General features: G+C 35.4%; 1 protein-coding gene across 1 annotated transcript in view; it reads right to left on the bottom strand.

Moving 5' to 3' along the window:
* AGPS (alkylglycerone phosphate synthase) overlaps positions 1 to 25,281 on the bottom strand; it is a 149,138-nt gene that overhangs the window by 26,546 nt on the left and 97,311 nt on the right. The window contains exons 14-17 of the mRNA XM_081243054.1: positions 24,242 to 24,354; positions 17,898 to 17,967; positions 16,763 to 16,824; positions 12,925 to 13,014 (exon numbers count right to left, since the gene is read on the bottom strand). Of these exons, the coding sequence (XP_081099180.1) occupies positions 12,925 to 13,014; positions 16,763 to 16,824; positions 17,898 to 17,967; positions 24,242 to 24,354 (335 nt within the window). The remainder of the gene's footprint in view (positions 1 to 12,924; positions 13,015 to 16,762; positions 16,825 to 17,897; positions 17,968 to 24,241; positions 24,355 to 25,281) is intronic.

Here is a 25,281-nt window from a genome sequence, read left to right on the forward strand (position 1 = left end):
TCAGAATAATGATAGTAAAGATGATCCAAGATTCTATTTCCAAGATCCAAAATCGTGGAAATAGAATAGACAAAATGCAAGAAACAGTTAACAAGGAACTAGAAGAACTAAAGATGAATCAAGCATCGATTAAAAACACAATAAATGAAATGAAAAATACTCTAGATGGGATCAATAGCAGAATAACTGAGGCAGAAGAACGGATAAGTGAGGTGTGGGATAAAATAGTGGAAATAACTGCTGCAGAGCAAAATAAAGAAAAAAGAATGAAAAGAACAGAGGACAGTCTCAGAGACCTCTGGGACAACATTAAACGCACCAACATTCGAATTATAGGGGTTCCAGAAGAAGAAGACAAAAAGAAAGGGACTGAGAAAATATTTGAAGAGATTATAGTTGAAAACTTCCCTAATATGGGAAAGGAAATAGTTAATCAAGTCCAGGAGGCACAGAGAGTCCCATACAGAATAAATCCAAGGAGAAATACGCCAAGACACATATTAATCAAACTGTCAAAAATTAAACACAAAGAAATCATATTAAAAGCAGCAAGGGAAAAAAAACAAATAACACACAAGGGAATCCCCATCAGGTTAACAGCTGATCTCTCAGCAGAAACTCTACAAGCCAGAAGGGAGTGGCAGGACATACTTAAAGTGATGAAGGACAGAAACCTGCAACCAAGATTACTCTACCCAGCAAGGATCTCATTCAGATTTGATGGAGAAATTAAAACGTTTACAGACAAGCAAAAGCTGAGAGAGTTCAGCACCACCAAACCAGCTTTACAACAAATGCTAAAGGAACTTCTCTAGGCAAGAAACACAACAGAAGGAATACACCTACAATAACGAACCCAAAGCAATTAAGGAAATGGGAATTGGAACATACATATCAATAATTACCTTAAATGTAAATGGATTAAATGCTCCCACCAAAAGACATAGACTGGCTGAATGGATACAAAAACAAGACCCATATATATGCTGTCTACAAGAGACCCACTTCAGACCTAGGGACACATACAGATTGAAAGTAAGGGGATGGAAAAAGATATTGCATGCAAATGGAAACCAAAAGAAAGCTGGAGTAGCAATTCTTATATCAGACAAAATAGACTTTAAAATAAAGACTATTAGAAGAGACAAAGAAGGACACTACATAATGATCAAGGGATCGATCCAAGAAGAAGATATAACAATTGTAAATATTTATGCACCCAACATAGGAGCACCTCAATACATAAGGCAAATACTAACAGCCATAAAAGGGGAAATCGACAGTAACACACTCATAGTAAGGGACTTTAACACCCCACTTTCACCAATGGACAGATCATCCAAAATGAAAATAAATAAGGAAACACAAGCTTTAAATGATACATTAAACAAGATGGACTTAATTGATATTTATAGGATATTCCATCCAAAACGAACAGAATACACATTTTTCTCAAGTGCTCATGGAACATTCTCCAGGATAGATCATATCTTGGGTCACAAATCAAGCCTTGGTAAATTTAAGAAAATTGAAATTGTATCAAGTATCTTTTCCGACCACAATGCTATGAGACTAGATATCAATTACAGGAAAAGAGCTGTAAAGAATACAAACACATGGAGGCTAAACAATACACTACTCAATAACGAAGTGATCACTGAAGAAATCAAAGAGGAAATTAAAAAATACCTAGAAACAAATGACAATGGAGACACAACGAACCAAAACCTATGGGATGCAGCAAAAGCAGTTCTAAGGGGGAAGTTTATAGCAATACAATCCCACCTTAAGAAACAGGAAACATCTCGAGTAAACAACCTGACCCTGCACCTAAAGTAATTAGAGAAAGAAGAACAAAAAACCCCCAAAGTTAGCAGAAGAAAAGAAATCATAAAGATCAGATCAGAAATAAATGAAAAAGAAATGAAGGAAACGATAGCAAAGATCAATAAAACTAAAAGCTGGTTCTTTGAGAAGATAAACAAAATAGACAAACCATTAGCCAGACTCATCAAGAAAAGAAGGGAGAAGACTCAAATCAATAGAATTAGAAATGAAAAAGGAGAAGTAACAACTGACAATGCAGACATACAAAAGATCATGAGAGATTACTACAAGCAACTCTATGCCAATAAAATGGACAACCTGGAAGAAATGTACAAATTCTTAGAAATGCACAACCTGCCAAGACTGACTCAGGAAGAAATAGAAAATATGAATAGACCAATCACAAGCACTGAAATTGAAACTGTGATTAAAAATCTTCCAACAAACAAAAGCCCAGGACCAGATGGCTTCACAGGCGAATTCTATCAAACATTTAAAGAAGAGCTAACACCCATCCTTCTCAAACTCTTCCAAACAATTTCAGAGGAAGGAACACTCCCAAACTCATTCTACGAGGCCACCATCACCTTGATACCAAAACCAGGCAAGGATGTCACAAAGAAAGAAAACTACAGGCCAATATCACTGATGAACACAGATGCAAAATTCCTCAACAAAATACTAGCAAACAGAATCCAACAGCACATTAAAAGGATCATACACCATGGTCAAGTGGGGTTTATTCCAGGAATGCAAGGATTCTTCAATATACGCAAATCAATCAATGTGATACACCATATTAACAAATTGAAGGAGAAAAACCATATGATCATCTCAATAGATGCAGAGAAAGCTTTCGACAAAATTCAACACCCATTTATGATAAAAAACCCTGCAGAAAGTAAGCATAGAGGGAACTTTCCTCAACATAATAAAGGCCATATATGACAAACCCACAGCCAACATTGTCCTCAATGGTGAAAAACTGAAACCATCTCCACTAAGATCAGGAACAAGACAAGGCTGCCCACTCTCACCACTCTTATTTAACCTAGTTTTGGAAGTTTTAGCCACAGCAATCAGAGAAGAAAAGGAAATAAAAGGAATCCAAATCAGAAAAGAAGAAGTAAAGCTATCACTGTTTGCAGATGACATGATACTATACATAGAGAATCCTAAAGATGCTACCAGAAAACTACTAGAGCTAATCAATGAATTTGGTAAAGTAGCAGGATACAAAATTAATGCACAGAAATCTCTGGCATTCCTGTACACTAATGATGAAAAATCTGAAAATGAAATCAAGAAAACACTCCCATTTACCATTGCAACAAAAAGAATAAAATATCTAGGAATAAACCTACCCAAGGAGACAAAAGACATGTATGCAGAAAATTATAAGACACTGATGAAAGAAATTAAAGATGATACAAATAGATGGAGAGATATACCATGCTCCTGGATTGGAAGAATCAATATTGTCAAAATGACTCTACTACCCAAAGCAGTCTACAGATTCAATGCAATCCCTATCAAACTACCATTGGCATTTTTCACAGAACTAAAACAAAAAATTTCAAAATTTGTTTGGAGAAACAAAAGACCCCGAATAGCCAAAGCAATCTTGAGAACGAAAAACGGAGCTGGAGGAATCAGGCTCCCTGACTTCAGACTATACTACAAAGCTACAGTAATCAAGACAGTGTGGTACTGGCACAAAAACAGAAAGATAGATCAATGGAACAGGATAGAAAGCCCAGAGATAAACCCAGGCACATATGGTCACCTTATCTTTGATAAAGGAGGCAGGAATGTACAGTGGAGAAAGGACAGCCTCTTCAATAAGTGGTGCTGGGAAAACTGGACAGGGACATGTAAAAGTATGAGATTAGATCATTCCCTAACACCATACACAAAAATAAGCCCAAAATGGATTAAAGACCTAAATGTAAGGCCAGACACTATCAAACTCTTAGAGGAAAACATAGGCAGAACACTCTATGACATAAATCACAGCAAGATCCTTTTGGACCCACCTCCTAGAGAAATGGAAATAAAAACAAAGATAAACAAATGGGACCTAATGAAACTTCAAAGCTTTTACACAGCAAAGGAAACCATAAACAAGACCAAAAGACAACCCTCAGAATGGGAGAAAATATTTGCAAATGAAGCAACTGACAAAGGATTAATCTCCAAAATTTATAAGCAGCTCATGCAGCTCAATAGCAAAAAAACAAACAAGCCAATCCAAAAATGGGCAGAAGACTTAAATAAGCATTTCTCCAAAGAAGATATACAGACTGCCAACAAACACATGAAAGAATGCTCAACATCATTAATCATTAGAGAAATGCAAATCAAAACTACAATGAGATATCATCTCACACCAGTCAGAATGGCCATCATCAAGAAATCTAGAAACAATAAATGCAGGAGAGGGTGTGGAGAAAAGGGAACACTCTTGCACTGCTGGTGGGAATGTGAATTGGTACAGCCACTATGGAGAACAGTATGGAGGTTCCTTAAAAAACTAAAAATAGAACTACCATATGACCCAGCAATCCCACTACTAGGCATATACCCTGAGAAAACCATAATTCAAAAAGAGACATGTACCAAAATGTTCATTGCAGCTCTATTCACAATAACCCGGAGCTGGAAACAACCTAAGTGTCCATCATCGGATGAATGGATAAAGAAGACGTGGCACATATATACAATGGAATATTACTCAGCCATAAAAAGAAACGAAACTGAGCTATTTGTAATGAGGTGGATAGACCTAGAATCTGTCATACAGAGTGAAGTAAGTCAGAAAGAGAAAGACAAATACTGTATGCTAACACATATATATGGAATTTAAAAAAAAAATGTCATGAAGAACCTAGGGGTAAAACGGGAATAAAGACACAGACCTACTTGAGAATGGACTTGAGGATATGGGGAGGGGGAAGGGTAAGCTGTGACAAAGCGAAAGAGAGGCATGGACATAAATACACTACCAAACGTAAGGTAGATAGATAGTGGGAAGCAGCTGCAGAGCACAGGGAGATCAGCTCGGTGCTTTGTGACTGCCTGGAGGGGTGGGATGGGGAGGGTGGGAGGGAGGGAGATGCATGAGGGAAGGGATGTGGGAACAGATGTATATGTATGACTGATTCACTTTGTTATAAAGTAGAAACTAATACAATAAAATGCAGCTATATAATAAATGACATGTCAATTCAGAGTATGTATACCAATTCTATCTACCTGCAATACAATACATAATGAAGATCCTTAGGCCTTATAAGTAAGTACCTTCTAAGGAACCAAGACTTAAGTATTGTTACAGATGGTGTCCTAAGGCAGAATATTTTACTTCCCAATAACATTCAGTAAGTAGTGGTTTATCGCAATGGTATTTTCATAATGAAGGGGGAGAAGTCTCAGGGATGCTGAACAGAGAGGTAGGGCAGAGGAAGGAAGAGAGGAAAATATCTGTTAAGCTGTCACTTGACAAAGCAAAAAAATAAAAAATCCTCAACTACACAGAAATAGATTCTATTATTTTAAATGTTTCAGATTTTACTATTAACAAATGACTTCTGGATTATTGGGCCTGTTTGTTTTCAGTTTATAATAATAAGAGGCTTGACAGACTAGAGTGTCAAGAGAAGAACTAAGTGTCAACTTAGGTTGATAATATAAATAAATAAACTTTTTTTTCTTGCGGTTTAAGAACTTTAAGATAAAAGGTTCATTTTTAAAGATACGTCCAAATTAAAAAAAAAAAGAAGAACAGGTACATTTTTACTCCTTTAATTTGGAAAGCTTCTCTCCAAGATCAGTCACTAAGCTACCAGTAGCGTTACCATGTTATAAGTTTTTTATTAAACAGAAAAAGGCCCCTTTCCCCCCTCCTTCAGATATATCGAATTCCCAGCCAATAATCTCTAAAATCCACATTTTAACCCTTTCATTCTACCCCAAATATACTTGTTCTAAAAGATGTTAATTAATACACACACTTGACTTAGTATTTCCTAAAATGTTCTTCAAACCATGTCTCTCCCACAAAGAAGCGTAAAAGACTATTTCAAGGATACTCTTCTGATTGACGTGAACAGTTATGGTATAAGAAATGCTTTCCTCACATCTCATTTAAGAATTTTATTGTCGTACCCAGCAAAAGCACAATCTAACATTCACAGAAAGATGGACAAGATGAAAAGGCAGAGGGCTATGTACCAGATGAAGGAACAAGATAAAACCCCAGAAAAACAACTAAATGAAGTGGAGATAGGCAACCTTCCACAAAACGACTTCAGAATAATGACAGTGAAGATGAACCAGGACCTCGGAAAAAGAATGGAGACAAAGATTGAGAAGATGCAAGAAATGTTTAACACAGACCAAGAAGAATTAAACAACAAACAAACAGACATGAACAATACAATAACTGAAATGAAAACTACACTAGAAGGAATCAATAGCAGAATAACTGAGGCAGAAGAACAGATAAGTGACCTGGAAGACAGAATGGTGGAAATCACTGCTGTGGAACAGACTAAAGAAAAAAGAATGAAAACAAATGAAGACAGCCTAAGAGACCTCTGGGACAACATTAAACACAACAACATTTGCATTATAGGGGTCCCAGAAGGAGAAGAGAGAGAGAAAGGACCAGAGAAAATACTTGAAGAGATTATAGTCGAAAACATCCTTAACATGGGAAAGGAAATAGCCACCCAAGTCCAGGAAGCGTAGAGAGTCCCATACAGGATAAAACCAAGGAGAAACACACCGAGAAACATAGTAATCAAATTGGCAAAAATTAAAGACAAAGAAAAATTATTGAAAGCGCAAGGGAAAAACGACAAATAATATACAAGGGAACTCCCATAAGGTTAACAGCTGATTTCTCAGCAGAAACTTTACAAGCCATAAGGAAGTGTCGCATGATATACTTAAAGTGATGAAAGGGAAGAACCTACAATGAAAATTACTTCACCAGCAAGGATCTCATTCAGATTCGATGGAGAAATCAAAAGCTTTACAGACAAGCAAAAGCTAAGAGAATTCAGCAGCACCAAACCAGCTCTACAACAAATGCTAAAGGAACTTCTCTAAGTGGAAAACACAAGAGAAGAAAAGGACCTACAAAAAACAAACCCAAAACAATTAAGAATATGGTGACAGGGACATACATATCGATAATTACCTTAAACGTAAATGGATTAAATGCTCCAATGAAAAGACACAGGCTTGCTGAAAGGATACAGATATAAGGCCCATCTATATGCTGTCTACAACAGACCCACTTCAGACCTAGACACACATACAGACTGAAAGCAAGGGGATGGAAAAAGATATTCCATGCAAATGGAAATCAAAAGAAAGCTGGAGCAGCAATACTCATATCAGATAAAATAGACTTTAAAATAAGGAATGTTACAGGAGACAAGGAAGGAAACTACATAATGATCAAGCGATCAATCCAAGAAGAAGATATAACAATTCTAAATATATATGCACCCAACACAGGAGCACCTCAATACATAAGGCGACTGCTAACAGCTCTAAAAGAGGAAATCGACAGTAACACAATAACAGTGGGGGACTTTAACACCTCACTTACACAAATGGACAGATCATCCAAAATGAAAATAAATAAGGAAACGGAAGCTTTAAATGACACAATAGACCAGATAGATTTAATTGATATTTATAGGACATTCCATACCAAAAGAGCAGATTACACTTTCTTCTCAAGTGCGCACAGAACATTCTCCAGGATAGATCACATCTTGTGTCACAAATCAAGCCTCAGTAAATTTAAGAAAATTGAAATCATATCAGCATCTTTTCTGACCACAACGCTATGAGATTAGAGATCAATTTCAGGGAAAAAAACAAAAAAAACACAAACAAATGGAGGCTAAACTATACATTACTAAATAACCAAGAGATCACTGAAGAAATCAAAGAGGAAATCAAAAAATACCTAGAAACAAATGACAACGAAAACATGATGATCCAAACCTATGGGATGCAGCAAAAGCAGTTCTGAGAGGGAAATTTATAGCTATACAAGCCTACCTCAAGAAACAAGAAAAATCTCAAATAAACAATCTAACCTTACACCTAAAGGAACGAGATAAAGAAGAACAAACAAAACCTGAAGTTAGCAGAAGGAAAGAAATCATAAAGATCAGAGCAGAAATAAATGAAATAGAAACAAAGAAAACAATAGCAAAGATCAATAAAACTAAAAGCTGGTTCTTTGAGAAGATAAACAAAATTGATAAACCATTATCCAGACTCATCAAGAAAAAGAGGGAGAGGACTCAAATTAATAAAATTAGAAATGAAAAAGGACAAGTTACAACAGACACCGCAGAAGTTACACAGCATCCTAAGAGACTACTACAAGCAACTCTATGCCAATAAAATGGACAACCTGGAAGAAAAGGACAAATGCTTAGAAAGGTATAACCTTCCAAGACTGAACCAGGAAGAAATAGAAAATATGAACACACCAATCACAAGTAATGAAATTGAAACTGTGATTAAAAATCTTCCAAAAAACAAAAGTCCAGGACCAGATGGCTTCACAGGTAAATTGTATCAAACATTTAGAGAAGAGCTAACACCCATCCTTCTCAAACTCTTCCAAAAAATTGCAGAGGAAGGAACACTCCCAACCTCATTCTGTGAGGCCACCATCACCCTGATACCAAAACCAGACAAAGATACTACAAAAAAAGAAAATTACAGACCAATATCACTGATGAATATAGATGCAAAGATCCTCAACAAAATACTAGCAAACAGAATCCAACAACACATTAAAGGGATCATACACTATGATCAAGTGGGATTTATTCGAGGGATGCAAGGATTCTTCAATATACACCAATCAATCAATGTGATACACCATATGAACAAACTGAATAAAAACCGTATGATCATCTCAATAGACGCAGAAAAAGCTTTTGACAAAATTCAACACCCATTTATGATAAAAACCCTCCAGAAAGTGGGCATAGAGGGAACCTACCTCAACATAATAAAGGCCATATACAACAAACCCACAGCAAACATCATTCTCAATGGTGAAAAACTGAAAGCATTTCCTCTAAGATCAGGAACAAGACAAGGATGTCCACTCTCACCACTATTATTCAACATAGTTTTGGAAGTCCTAGCCACAGCAATCAGAGAAGAAAAAGAAATAAAAGGAATACAAATCAGAAAAGAAGAAGTAAAACTGTCACTGCTTGCAGATGACATGATACTATACATAGAGAATCCTAAAGATGTCACCAGAAAACTACTGGAGCTAATCAGTGAATTTGGTTAAGTTGCAGGATACAAAATTAATGCACAGAAATCTCTTGCATTCCTATACACTAATGATGAAAAATCTGAAAGAGAAATTAAGGAAACACTCCCATTTACCACTGCAACAAGAAGAATAAAATACCTAGGAATAAACCTACCTAGGGAGACAAAAGACCTGTATGCAGAAAACTATAAGACACTGATGAAAGAAATTAAAGATGATACCAACAGATGGAGAGATATACCATGTTCTTGGATTGGAAGAATCAATATTGTGAAAATGACTATACTACCCAAAGCAATCTATAGATTCAGTGTAATCCCTATCAAATTAACAATGGCATTTTTTATGGAACTAGAACAAAAAATCTTAAAATTTGTATGGTGACAGAAAAGACCCCGAAGAGCCAAAGCAGTCTTGAGGGAAAAAAACGGAGCTGGAGGAATCAGACTCCCTCACTTCAGACTATACTACAAAGCTAGAGTAATCAAGACAATATGGTACTGGCACAAAAACAGAAATATAGATCAATGGAACAGGATAGAAAGCCCAGAGATAAACCCACGCACCTATGGTCGACTAATCTATGACAAAGGAGGCAAGGATATACAATGGAGAAAAGAGAGTCTCTTCAATAAGTGGGGCTGGGAAAACTGGACAGCTACATGTAAAAGAATAAAATTAGAACACTCCCTAACACCATACACAAAAATAAACTCAAAATGGATTAGAGACCTAAATGTAAGACCGGACACTAAAAAACTCTTAGAGGAAAACATAGGAAGAAGAGTCTTTGACATAAATCACAGCAAGATCTTTTTTGATCCACCTCCTAATGAATAATGGAAGAGTAATGAAATAAAAACAAAAATAAACAAATGGGACCTAATGAAACATAAAAGCTTTTGCACAGCAAAGGAAACCATAAACAAGACGAAAAGACAACCCTCAGAATGGGAGAAAATATTTGCAAATGAATCAAGGGACAAAGGATTAATCTCCAGTATATATAAACAGCTCATGCAGCTCAATATTAAAAAAACAAACAACCCAGTCCAAAAATGGGCAGAAGACCTAAATAGACATTTCTCCAAAGAAGACATACAGATGGCCAAGAGGCACATGAAGAGCTGCTCAACATCACTAATTATTAAAGAAATGCAAATCAAAACTACAATGAGGTATCATCTCACACCAGTTAGAATGGGCGTCATCAGAAAATCTACAAACAACAAATGCTGAAGAGGGTGTGCAGTAAAGGGAACCCTCTTGTACTGTTGGTGGGAAGGTAAATTGATACAGCCACTATGGAGAACAGTATGGAGGTTCCTTAAAAAACTAAAAATAAAATTACCATATGATCCAGCAATCCCACTACTGGGCATATATCCAGAGAAAACCATAATTCAAAAAGACACATGCACCCCAATGTTCACTGCAGTACTATTTACAATAGCCAGGTCATGGAAGCAACCTAAATGCCCATCTACAGACGAATGGATAAAGAAGATGTGGTACATATACACAATGGAATATTACTCGGCCATAAAAAGGAATGAAATTGGCTCATTTGTTGAGACGTGGATGGATCTAGAGACTGTCATACAGAGTGAAGTAAGTCAGAAAGAGAAAAACAAATATCGTATATTAACGCATATATGTGGAACCTAGAAAAATGGTACAGATGAACCAGTTTGCAGGGCAGAAATTGAGACACAGATGTAGAGAACAAATGTATGGACACCAAGGGGGGGAATGCGGCAGGGGGTGGGGGTGGGGGTGTGATGAATTGGGTGATTGGGATTGACATGCATGCACTGATGTGTATAAAATTGATGACTGATAAGAACCTGCTATATAAAAAAATAAATAAAATTCAAAAATGAAAAAAATAACATGCAGTATAAAAAAAAAAAAGAAAGCACAATCTAGCAAATTTTAAAAGGTATCTGTCCCTATGGGGCAACAAGTAGAATTAAGAAACATAATATGGTAATAGGAAAGTACAAGATGGGAGAATGTAAAAAAAGGGAAAAAAAAATCACAGAAGAGATTCCAGTTTAAAGAGTACATAAGTATTTCTAGTCTTGCAAAGCAAATATACAGAAATTATCATGCTGTCAACATATCAAGAGGGCCTAACAATTGGATGCCTTCATGATAATTTGTCATTAAGGTAGAAAAACAAATATCCAAATTTTCCATACTAATACTAGTATGGATTGTCTACCTCAACCTTCATGTAACTATGTCACAATAATACATACGATGGCATTTATATAGCCCTTTATATGCTTTCTCATTTCATTCTTACAATAGTCCCTTCAAGGAGATATATTACCACTACTTTACTAATGATAAACTTAGAGCTCCAAGAGATTAAATTCCTAATAAATAGCAGAACAGTGCTTTCACTCTTTAGACACATGCAACGTTACAAAATAAAGAAATTTAAAAACTAAGCAGGAAGTTGCCATGGTGATGTAGTAGGCAGGAAGGCCCAGATCTGCCTTCCTAGGCTGATATCAAGTGGTTCCAGGCTAATCAAAAGAACAATCACCATGAATAGAAATATACAGAAATGCTGTTGTGCTGAAGCACAACTGCTGTTTCAGAGACCAGCACTTAACAATAAAGATACTATGTTAATTCGAAAATTACCTAACTTTTATTCATGTTTATATTGTAAGTTTTTTGTTTGTTTCTAAATATTGGAGTTATATTCCTGAAAACCACACACACACAGAGAAAAAAAGAGAAGCAGTTATATAATACAGAATGTTCAATAAATTTTAAAGTGCTAGATTAGTACTGTATCATTTACTTTAAGGTTCCCCTTCTCATGATCTGTCCTAATTTCGCTTTATTCTCTATTCTAATTAATTTGGTAACTTCTGTAGAGAAGTCAAATGCTCAATTCAATCTTTATACATTTAATCTTCTGGTGTTCACACAGAAAATTAATATCAAAAGACTGAACACAAAGTGCCCCTTCTTAAGAAAACCTCCTTTGGGGCTTCTGCTATTTAACTAAGAGACGACAAAATCATCAGTTAACTGTGCTCCAATATGGATCATAACTGTCCCATATGGAAGATACTAGCCCCATGTGGCATTTTAAATTTAAATTATTTGAAATTAATAAAATTTAAAAGTCAGTTCCACAGTCATACTAGCCACATTTCAACAGCTCAACAGCCACATGTGGCTATGGCTATCCTTCTGGATAGGGCAGATACAGAACATTTCCATGATCACAGAAAGATTAGAAAGCAACAAGTTAATCTTCATTTGGGTCTTCTGGCTCCACTCATTCCTATATTCCATACCCACTGATTTAATCAACAACTGACAAAGTGGTTAAAGTGCCTTTTCTCTGTTAAAGAAAGGGCTACATTGAATGTGTGTGTAATTTATAGCTTCTTGACCATATACGTAATTTATAGTTTCAGTGAATGAAGGAGTCCTTCTCGTACTCCAGCAGCTCAGACATCTGGCTCTTTACCATCATGCTGTCCAGACAGGGTGGAAGGCTCACTCATGGAAGGGTGTTGTTCTACTCCTATCGGGCTCAGGACTACTGTAAAAATCCTAGTGGCACAGTCCTAACAAGGTGGCAAGTGAAGTTTAGGAAAGCTTGCTAAGTGGAACAGACTGAAGCTTTTCCTCAGCTCACAAATTACACTTCTCCATTAATAAAAAAAAAAAAACAGTTGGTTTTTTTTTTTTCAGAATAAGAAGTATAAGAACAACAACAAAAAACTCACCTGCATGTAGCAAGAGGAGCAAACTGAACACCTTTCTCTTTGCATTCCCTTGTTATTCTTTCTTTTACATTTCTACAGAGATCTACAACCCTAGAAAAAAATAATTGAATACAATATTAAGTTTTCACATAATTACAAAAAATCTAAATAGTGCTGATTTATCAGCATATTCAAGTCAGAAATTCTCTTAACTAAAACTTTCACACTCATTCCTTCAAGAATGAACAAGAGCTTTGATCATTCAAACTGGCCTTCCATTCATGACTTCAAGGGAGCAAAGTCCTTTCCCTTTTTGTCACAGGAAAGACAGAAGTCAGGGAAGTATACTCAAGTCTCCTGAAGGCAGTTTCCTAAGCTAAGGAAAATCCAATTTCAAAATAAATTGAAATACAAGATTCTAAAAGCTTTTTTAAAAGCTCTAAAGAAAATGTTAATGAAAATTCAATTCTGGGTTATAAGAATACCAATCTATATCCCATCTAAGAAGTTTTCCTTAATTTAAAAATAATTTAATTAAAAATCATAGTGCTATACCAAATGTTCAATAGCCTATTTTCAAGCACTAAGCTAAAATCCAGCTCAACAAAGACTTACTGGACATGAACTATGTGTAAAGTTATGCTAGACTGTTTAATATGTTCAGTATGAACAATGAAAACAGACAAGTGAGGCATAGTTCTTAAAGGGGAGGGAAGATTGATAATATTTAAAAATATTAATCTGTTTTTTAATGTGAGCTGTAACATATTGTTATAACCATATATTCTGTTTCATCTGGAAAATAAAACTCTTAAAGTATATATGAGCCATTTTATTCTCCAATAAATATCCTGGCTACATATTGACACTGATTCTGTGTTTTAAACCTTAGTCTGTTTAGAATCATGAGAAAGGAAAAGATACCAAAGAAACTTAAAAGGTTGGCCCAATTTGATAAAAACAATAACATTTAAATGGATTATGCTTTACTGAACACATTAAAGTTATCTATATTTCCAATAAGAACAAAGAACAAATGATTAAAATATAAATATGAAAAAGGTTTTAGTGTTTTATTAGCGTGTCAATTTTTACTTTTATAGTATCTGAAAGTTTTATAAAATCTGACTTTACAAAACAGCACTCAAGTTTTAAGTTCTGCTTTATTCTGTGAGAGCTGCAGGCAGATACAATTTATCAATGTTATCTATGCCTTATTTATAGAATGGTAAGGATCCGTGTTTCTTAAAAATCCTTCATAAAGTATTTAGATTATTGAAATTTAATGTCTTTAATTGAAAATCCAACTTACAAAACAGATACTTTAAATATAAATAAAGGGACTTCCCTGGTGGTGCAGTGGATGGGACTCCGCACTCCCAGTGCAGGGGGCCTGGGTTTGATCCCTGCTCGGGAAACTGGATCCCACATGCATGCTGCAGCTGGGAGTTCGCATGCTGCAACTAAGGAGCCCGCATGCAGCAACTAGGACCCGGCGCAACCAGATAAAAAAAATTTAAATATAAATAAAATCTACTAAACTTTAATATCTACAGGAGTTAATGAATATTACAAATTTATAAAAGTAACAAGTTCTTTATCATGACTCTAGAAAACAGAATTCAAGTGCTACTTGAATGAGGTACTTTCTAGAAATTATTTGTATGGAGTTCTGAGAGTATTTTCTAACAGAACTCATGCAAAGGTCAATACAGTCCATTTGGACCAGTCACTACATAGGAAGTAAACAAAACTGTGTATACCTTTTTTTTTTTTGGCCGTATGGCATGCAGGATCTTAGTTCCCTGACTAGCTGGAAGCAAGAAGTCTTAACCACTGGACCACCAGGGAAGTCCCGTACTGTGTATACTTTTAAATTCTTACCTGACCTATTAGCAAATTTAACACTATTGACCATTTCCTCCTTGAAAAAAATTTCCCTCAGCTCCTCTCACAGCACTGGTTTTCCTCCAAATCTTCTAGATTTTATTCCCCAATCTCCTTTGCTAGCGCTTATTTGTACAACTTAAATGAATCCTTTGTTTGTATCCCTTAAATGTTGGGGTTCCTTGGACTTCTTTCTCAGGCCTTCTTTCTTTTCTCTTCATTCATTTACCTGTTAAGTGTTTGTATATCTCCTTTGGTTTTAATCACAAATCTCAAGCTGATGTCTCTAAAATCTTCAAATCTCCAACTCGGACCTCTTAGGCAGCTATTTTTATAGGCTACGTTCTTACACTATTCCATAGTTCATTCATAGGACTCTATGCAGAATATTCACTGAGCACCTAATAGGTGCAGTCATTGTGCTAGGGCCACAGAGGAATACATAAAAACTAGTAAGACCAATAATCCTTTAAGAAACTTATGCATGAAAAGGCCAAGCAACCTAATAATGTGTGAGGGTTGAAGACCCTGATCCCATGGGTTGTTGCTAAACAAGGTCTCTACCTAGCTAAAGGTTTGAAAGAGAAAGCAAGTTACTAAATGGTAACAAATAAATTTTATGTCAGGAATACAGCTGCTTTCCCTTAATTTTATTTATTAAAACTTCAGTTGAAGACGTTGTTTTAAATGAAAACCAAGTACGTAACCCTGTATGAAACATATAGTCAGTGAGTCAAAAAAGTATTTAAGAATATACAAGGAAAGTATAAAGAAAAATGAAAAGATAGTGCATGACTAGCTTCCACAGTTGGAAGAATTTAAAGACAAAATGGCAATCATAGGTAAGTAGTAATTGATGACAAGGAAATTCATACTACTGAAGAAGTAACACTACACTAACCCACTTTCCCCAGCAAGAAAAGGTATTAAAGACTAAAATGGTCTCTGAGACATCTATGAACAGCTCCCAAACTGTATCTGCTGTTCAAACATGTCAGATGTTGATGAAGTGATAATTCTTTTTATTTATAAGATTTATTCCCCTTATTAAAATTTAGCATCAAAAATTGAATGCTGTGAATAACATATTGATACTATAAATTTGATTGCTGTCTTACAATGCATGGACTATTAGCATCAATACAGCAAAAGTCAAAACCCATAGTAGATGAAGACAATGTAGAAAAGTAAAAAGTTTTCTGGGGGAGTAAAAAAAGAGGTTAGGGTAGAACAAAAATGATAAGATAGGTAACATTTAACAGGTATATTCAGGGGGACTTGTTATATCCTGTATACTTTATTATAGATTTAAAATAGTAAATTTTATAAAGAAAAAGTAAAATGTAAGGTATACTAGATTAAAAATGTGCTAACAACCTTAAGAATTTTTTATTAGTGAGTTAACTCACAAGTCTATCTTTAATAAAACCACTTCACATTTCCTAATCAGGTTTTATTATTAATTCCCTAACCAATATTTGTATGTATATATGTGTATAATTTAAAAACAGAAATTATACATAATTTCTTAAATTGGGTTTCTTTCAGAAATCACTTAAATTCAAGTTAGGATCTTGCTTAACAGTGTACATACAAATATCAAAAGCTAAATGAAATACTACAAAAGAAGGTTATATTTTGGGGGGACTTTTTAGAGAACATTTAAGCATATTAACCATTTAAGAATTTAAATCAAAGCTAAGTAAAACCACATAGTGACATTTAGTGTTCAGTAAAATTCTTTAAAATGTAAACTGCGGTAATAACTTCCTTCTATGGGACACGGACAAGTCTGTCTAAAATTTTAAAAATGGCTTGCAAATATGACATTCTGATGAAGATATTAAGTTAAATAAAAGTGATTACCTTGTTTCAACGCTTCCTTACAAAACTTACATATTCACACACAATAAATTATTTCAACAATTGTATAGCATATTTTAATAATATCAGGCATTTTATTTCATTTTACCTGTCCCAAGGAGCAGAAGTCTCAAAAGATTCCCCTAATACATAGTATTCCAAACCCAAGTCCTGTTAAGACATATACACAAAATTAAGAAATTACAACAGATGCAGAAGAGTCCATAATATTATTAGTATTTCATGTTCATTATTAGTATTTCATGTTTCTAATTCAACCTCCTGGGCTCTTTACTATTTACCTCAAAAGAGCATGGGAAAGTGGCCCCAAGTGTGAGATATAACCTCCAGAAGGACAGAAACTTTGCCTTGTTTTCCTCTGTGCCCTTGGCACCAGGCAGAGTGTCTGACACACGGCAGGAACTCAAATATTTCTCTAATGAATGGAGTCTCTATCCAGGAACTGTCTATGTACATGCAGAGAATACTAGCAGGACAGATTTTTAGTGGCCTAAACAGCAAATTAACCAATACCAAAAAGCGATCATCAGGATCAAGGATCAAAGGACCAGGGAGATAGGGAAGTTGGGGGAGGAGGGACTAGAGAAAGGAAAAGATATCTTTTAAAATCAACTTTTTTTGGGCTTCCCTGGTGACACAGTGGTTGAGAGTCCGCCTGCCGATGCAGGGGACACGGGTTCGTGCCCCGGTCCGGGAGGATCCCACATGCCGCGGAGCGGCTCGGCCCGTGAGCCATGGCTGCTGAGCCTGCGCGTCCGGAGCCTGTGCTCCGCAACGGGAGAGGCCACAACAGTGAGAGGCCCGCGTACCGCAAAAAAAAAAAAAAAAAAAAATCAACTTTTCTTTAAAAATAAATTAGAAAATAGAGTGTCTCTCTTTGTAATGACTAAATAGATAGACTATCTGGAACCACCTCAGCTAGGAAAATATATTTTATAGTGTACAAGATATAATACTTATATGATAAGTAACTTATAATACTAAATTTTTACCCAGAGTACAATTCTGTTTTAATATCAAACTGGAAAGAGAAATTCATAAGCCACCACAAAAGTGTAAAGGTATGAAAGAAAATTTTATAAGGTAGAAAAATCCTGGACTCATATGAGTACAATGATGTGCTAAATTACAGTAGGTTAAAATTTAAGAAAATAATTTTATCCAATTATAGAAAAAGTATTGTTTGCAACATAAACTGATAAAAGAAATGGGAGATAACTTACTCGAATGTATGCAATGACATAGGTCAGCAAATAACCTCTCTGTCCATTATCTTCTCCAGCTGCCAATCCGCTGTAATTGAAGAACAAACTGTCAATATATTTCAAATGAACTATTAAAAATATATAAAACTAACCAAACTGATACAATACCTCAAGATAACTGCTTAACAGATTAACATATGTTATTTTACATCTCATTTTTATTTTAATCTCATTTATCATGAATGTATCAATGAGCTGTCAAGAGAATAGTCTTGGATAACAAAAATGTTTTTAATATTCAGTTTGGTAATTAATTTTATATCTACCAAACTAGTAAAACTGACTGATATGAACTCAACTACTTCTACTCATACTGTCAAAAGAACAGAGAATTAGCCACGAGGAACAAGCTTAAATAATCGTCACAAGCATAACAAGATACTTAAAATACTCTTATTTTACTCATATTATATTTTTACCTGTATATTCACGTATTATAGTCTTATTCATATATAAAGATTTGCAATGACTGACTAGGATCTTCCAAACACCATGAAGTTTCTTGAATACTTGAGCACATAGCATTTGGAGTATTAGACATGGTGTTTACTTTATGGGATTTATGATTTAAAAGACAGACAAAACATACTTACACAGATACATTAAAATTTATGAAGCAACATACAGGCAAGTACAAGAGCAACAGTATGAACACATCCATTTCAATTGGAAAGTAGCTTTGTACAGAAGCTGTATTTGGTGATCTAGTTAGAATCAATCCCATATAACAAATATTTCAGTCCAAGTACTCTGCTTTGTTAAAGTCATTCTAATTTTAAAAGACCATGAATGATTACTGATTTCCACTACCTTCAGTAGAGTTTTTAATTTTGCTTTTTTCCATCATCAGGCAGAAATTAAATTTTAAGTAGTCTTAGTCAACTAAATAAAACTTATCCCAAATTCTCAAAGTACCCACTAAAAATCCCTCAATAAAAACAAATAAAAGGAAAAATATCTTTTCTTGTGCCTTTCTTGAGTCATGATTGATGGCTAATCTTTATGTCTCTCTTCTTAATACCCTAACTGCACCTTCTTGGTCTCAGGATGCTGAGCCCTTAACCATGGTGTTGCTTAAGACTCAGGTTTTGAACCTCTGTGATTTGAGCCTCTTCTCATTTCTCTTATGAATTCAGTTAACACCTTTCAGTTAAATCCTTTCTTTCCCCAATGTTTTGCCTGAATTTGGCAGTAAGTAAGTAATACAATGTAGATGTACCCTTGTTCTACACAAATACTGTAAGGTAATTTTCAGCTAGGATATATGGGCTAAATCAGATTTCCTGACTTTGTATTATAGTTGGATATACACGAATTAGTGTCATCCAGAAGGAGTGGCAAAGACTTGACAGGAGCAGCTCTAGTCTAGAACTACATGGGGAAAGGGTATAATGAAATGAAGGGGGGCATTTGTTACTAGAATGTTAATGAGCAAAGAAAACAACTTGTAGGTCAAGCAGCTAAGATTGAAAAGTAAGAAGAAACAGAAGACAATTCTGGGTTAGATGTGTATGGATGTTATGTTGGGGTAGGGAGTCAAATAAAGTTCCAAAACAAAAAGTAAACTAGTCAGAAAATTGCTGTGGCAGGTGCTTGGAGGAAAACAGATGAACCTAAACCTCAGGTAGATATGAATCTGAGTCAGACACTAACTCCAAGAGAGAAAAAACCCTACTGATCTAGGAAAGACACAGTTCATGGTAGGCCTACCGGCAGAAGGAAAGGAAAGGAGCATGAAGACTAGGAAAGGGTGCAGGAGACCATTGCTGGGAATCATACTCAGGTGCATTCTGCATATGTACTTGGTGAGAAGTAACAGGTATGAACATTTAGTAGGCCTGCCTCTCCTATATCAGGCCTACTGATATAAGATATAGCATCCTGATATATCAGGATGAGAAAAAATCCAACTCTGCAGTCCCAGGTCAAGCCATTTTTCTTTAGACCCTCTTCTAATATCTGGCCAAGGGGAAAAAAAAGATCTGTTCCACTTGGAATCTAGTGTGACAAACCACACAGAAATATGCATTTTCTTACCCAAAGCAGGAAGAAACTGGATGTCCATTCTAAATTCATAAACCCCCCAAAAGAATAAAGGTCATTCTGGGATTGCTTTTCTGAATCACAGGTTCCCCTGCAAATTTAGCTTCTTGGAGCCTCTCTTTTTTTAGCTTTCAGAACTATCTAGTCTTCCAGCCAAAATTACTTTAAGATACAATATGTAAACAATAGTAGGGTTTAGAAATTAAATGCTTCTAACTTGCCACTTTTGAAGCCACTCCAAAAAACTATACTTAAATTCAACTGCCTTATGTTAAAGTAGCAACAGCCATCCCCTACTTCCTTAAAATATCAATTAACAAGGTTCTTAAACAAACTTAAAGCTGTTACATGAGGAAGGACTGGGAAGACTACTAAAGAGGAATGAGAGATAATCATTTTATGTAAAATAACCATATGGTGAACCTAATCACCCTCATGTTGAATTACATTAAACAACTTAAGCACTTTAAAACTAATACTTTAAATATAACCCTTTAAAAATAACAATAGCATATTACCTTAAGTTGTATGGTAAATGTCAACGCATCTGTCATGATTGGTGACAGGTAATATTTACTCCGCTCAGCTCTTAGAGAAGTTAAAATACATTACTAGCAACCATAGATAAAAAACCAAAATATGATTATTCAACATTTGGCTATTATGTTCTATTGGATCATATGTGTTCAAAGATATTTAACAGTGTTCGCGTGGGAGTGGAAGGCAAAAAGGAAAAATGGCTAAGATAACTCACAAAAATGTTCTCAACTGTTGGGAGTACTTCATTAAAAACAATCAATTTAAAGCCAATGAGGTGGGCTTCCCTGGTGGTGCAGTGGTTAAGAATCCGCCTGCCAATGCAGGGGACACAGGTTTGAGCCCTGGTCCGGGAAGATCCCACATGCCTTGGAGCCACTAAGCCCATGTGCCACAACTACTGAGCCTGCGCTCTAGAGCCCACGAGCCACAGCTACTGAAGCCCCTGCGCCTAGAGCCCATGCTCCACAACAAGAGAAGCCACTGCAATGAGAAGCCTGCGCACCACAACAAAGAGTAGCCCCCACTCGCCGCAACTAGAGAAAGCCCGCGCGCAGCAACAAAGACCCAACGCAGCCAATAAATAAATAATAAATTCTTTAAAATAAATAAATAAATAAAGCCAGTGAGGTGGTGGAAACAGGATAAAACAAAAGAACAGAAAACAGGGCTTCCTTGGTGGCGCAGTGGTGGAGAGTCCGCCTGCCGATGCAGGGGACACAGGTTTGTGCCCCGGTCCGGGAGGATCCCACATGCCGCAGAGCGGCTGGGCCCGTGAGCCATGGCCGCTGAGCCTGTGAGTCCGGAGCCTGTACTCCGCAATGGGAGAGGCCACAACAGTGAGAGGCCCGCGTACCGCAAAAAACAAAACAAAACAAAACAAAACAAAACAAAAAACAAAAAACAAAGAACAGAAAACAAAGAATAGATTAACAATGTCCTAATTCAAAATAAAATACATGAGCTAAACTAACTTATGAAAACTTTATTAGAAAGAAACTTTGTGATGCTTTCCTCCAGCTAGTTATGCAGGAGAAATGATTGAGGAATGAGGGTTGGCAGGGTAGCATCTTATGAAAAATATCCTTGAATCTTTCAGTGGTTAGAACAAAGAACTAGTGCCTAGAGAGAACTGGGGGAAAACTGGGGCTGGAAAACCATGCGAAGATATACTTCCAAGTATCAAAAAATCAAAAGAGCCCTAAGTCACCTGCCTGGTGATGGCCTAGGGTTGTTCAACACAGATTTCTGCATCTAAAAGAAGGGCGCCAGGGCTTCCCTGGTGGCGCAGTGGTTGAGAGTCCGCCTGCCGATGCAGGGGACACGGGTTCGTGCCCCGGTCCGGGAAGATCCCACATGCCGCGGAGCAGCTGGGCCCGTGAGCCATGGCCGCTGAGCCTGCGCGTCCGGAGCCTGTGCTCCGCAAAGGAAGAGGCCACAACAGTGAGAGAGGCCCGCGTACCGCAAAAAAAAAAAAAAAAAGAAAAAGAAAAAGAAAAAAACACAACTAAGAAGTAGCAAATAATAATAGCAAAAAAAATGACACTCCAATCAGAGTCTAAGTTTTTAATGCTTTATCCTTGCTTTAAAATAGATACCTCATTTAATATAACCTATTTTTAATGGATGAATTTGATACAAGTTTGTTGTTTAGTTTAAGCAAATTGCTGGAATTAAATCAATAATTCTGGGGCCTCATTATCAGTATCCAAAGAGATCTGGATTCACCTTAAGAAAGATTCATTATTACTTTCAAGTTGTAAATGGCTGGTGTTACCTGAGAAAAACAAAACTGGCATTACGTGAAAAGCCAGTTCTCGACAGTTGGTGGCTCAAATTAAATAAAACTGACAACATGGTCCCAATAAATACCTAAAGATTAAAACATACTGTTTCAAGGGTGGCACAGTAATTAGGCATAAATAAAGTAGAATAAAAGATGTCAGGGAAAAATAAAGTATTCAGTTTCATAAATCCTTTCAATAAATACTTAATCAAGCATCTAGTATATACCAGGCATCAATGGTGAGACCCCAAAAGAGACAGATCATGCCCTATAAAAAGTATGTGTGCATTAGGACAAAAAGACCTTTTGTCATCATCCTATCCCAGTCTAACAGGAAATGCGGCACATTACTAACTAGTAATGATTTGCTGGCTACTCTGAATTGGAATTATAACTATAGATCCTACAAAGTGCAATCTCTGGGTGTGTGTATGTGTGTGTGTGTGTGTGTGTGTGTGTTGGAGGTGGGGGTGGGGAGTAGTGAGGTGAAATTAAGCAAATTTAACCTTACATACAGTGATTAAAATATTATAGCATCCATTTCCCTACAAATGACTCTGGAAATTTTTGAAATTCCAAATAAATATTTAAATATATAAAGAAATAACTTTTAAAAGTTTCAGTCTCTAATATTTAAGGCTAAGTAGATATAACAGACTTAATTTAGATGTAAAAGGTTTTCATTTAAAATTCCTTTACTGTTTGTTTCTCACTAATATCATGGGTTTAAAAAGTTTTAAAATCAAATTATATATGTACTCCACATAACTTAAGAAACTAAAAAATATGTACATGAACATTTCAAAAAATTTCAGAGATAACCTGATATCCAACCCATCCGCTCATTAAATGAAACCTTACAGCACTCTTAACTAATTTAGCTAAAACATCAATAATTCCCAAAAAGGTACTGTGGAGAAGAAAAAGTGCAAGATTACTGAATTTCACCTTTTACTAAAAAAATTATAATTCCACTTGCCAATTTCAGAATAGGGTAAAAATAAAACTGAAAGATTATTTTGCAATGCTCAAAAACAGTACAAAGGTAAAGTAAAAATTAAGCCCAAGATTAGATCTTTTTCTAAGAATACTGCACTTTAATACTAAGTTCAGAAAATCCTAAAAACAAAGGGCTGAACATTATATATGAGGAAAACACATAAAAGTGGAGCATTCTAAGTCATATGGCTCCAAATTTAGCGTTCATTTGTTCTCATAAAGAACAGCAAGGGGAAAAAAAGAAATAAAAGTGAATATTTACAAAGAACTCAGATTAAGGATAATGTGTATGATATATTTTATGCTCTGAAATTAAAAAAAAAAAGACTGGTATCCAGAAAACTGTTTATTATGTACTTAAAAAGGAAAGGAAAAAAATGTAGTCCTGATAAATGGCGCTTTCACTATAGTTCTCATCGATCAATCTTATAATCCATCAAGTGGACAGACAGAAACCACCCAATCATTATTCAGTTGGTTACAGATGTGAAATGTTTTCAGTTTCTTTATACCAGCACAAAACAGTAAGTGACAGGAAGTGGAGTATAGATAATTTATCAAGTACTTTTGATTAAACACAATTTCCTTTTAAAAACATACTTATAGCATGTTTTATACATATACTATTACCACTAAATAGCAACATGACTATGAATTTTTTTCTATCTCACTTAGCACAAAAGAAAATATTATAAAATTATCATTAATGAAAAAATACAATAAAAAGATTCACTATGTCACATATACCATTAGACAAGTAAGAGCAACATACCAGTCTAGCCTTCTACAAACTTTAGAAGTAAACCAACATAATATTTCAAGTTGACTACCATATATTAATATAAATTTAATACTGAAAAGTGTACATTAACAACTGCTTGGAGATATCAGAATTTTAGCTTAACTTTCTCTTGACATTATGAACTGAAAGCCATACCCAAATTTTGAAGCAATGTCATACACTTGTTTTTCATGTTGAAGAACCTTCTCACGGTCCCCCTCAAACAGTAATGTAGCGACACTTAGCTGATTTGGATCAAATCCTTTAAACTACAAAAGAATATTATTATTACAGATAAGTCTTAGCCTACAAAATAGTAAATCAAAATACATTTTGCTCTTTTTTTCTTCTGATCTGAGCTCAAACATACGAGCTCTTCAAAATTTGAGCTTTGGAACTTTACATGTCAATCAAAAATAATGCTTAATGTACCTATTTAGGTCATCACAATAGAACAGCACTCAGGAAAAACACTTCATTTTAAAGTATGCCAAGGTATCAATTATAATGACATATTGGTATGGAAATACAACAAATTAACTTGTAAGAATTATAACTGTACCAAAGAATCAAATAAAACTACCAAAATGATAGAACATAATAAAGTAGCAGGATGTTGGGGGGGGGGAGTAAAAACCAGCAGCACCCTTACATACATACCACCAATAACTGCTTATTAAGTAATATTTTCAAAGGAGACCTTATGTGTAAAACAATATAAAACATCTAAGAATAATCTTAAAAGGAAATATATAACTTCATTAGGAAAACATGTCTAAAAAAAAGATGAGAGAAACGTATGCTCCCAAATACATAAACTAAGTATTATAAATCGGTCGACTTTTGCCCAAATTAATATACTAGTTTATTCCAATTTTAATAAAAACCTCAATGAGCTTCCTAAATGATGAAGAGTTTCTAAAAATTTTCCAGGATACTGAACAGGTAGATAATGGTGATAACAAGGAAACTTCTGAAAAATAAGAGGGAGAACTAGATCTACAGCAATTAAATCCATTTAATTTTTCAAGAACAAACGCTATTACATAAAAATGTCTTTTTCTTATATGCGTATATGAGAAGATGTCTTAGACATGGCAAATCAATAGAAGAAAAGCAACGACAGGTTAGTGAACGGTGCTGTCACAACCAGTCAGCAATCAGGGGAGCAAGAGGTGAAGATTAACTTAGGTTTT

This window comes from Mesoplodon bidens (assembly GCF_964165515.1).
Source record: "Mesoplodon bidens genome assembly, chromosome: 8".
NCBI lineage: Eukaryota > Metazoa > Chordata > Mammalia > Artiodactyla > Ziphiidae > Mesoplodon > Mesoplodon bidens.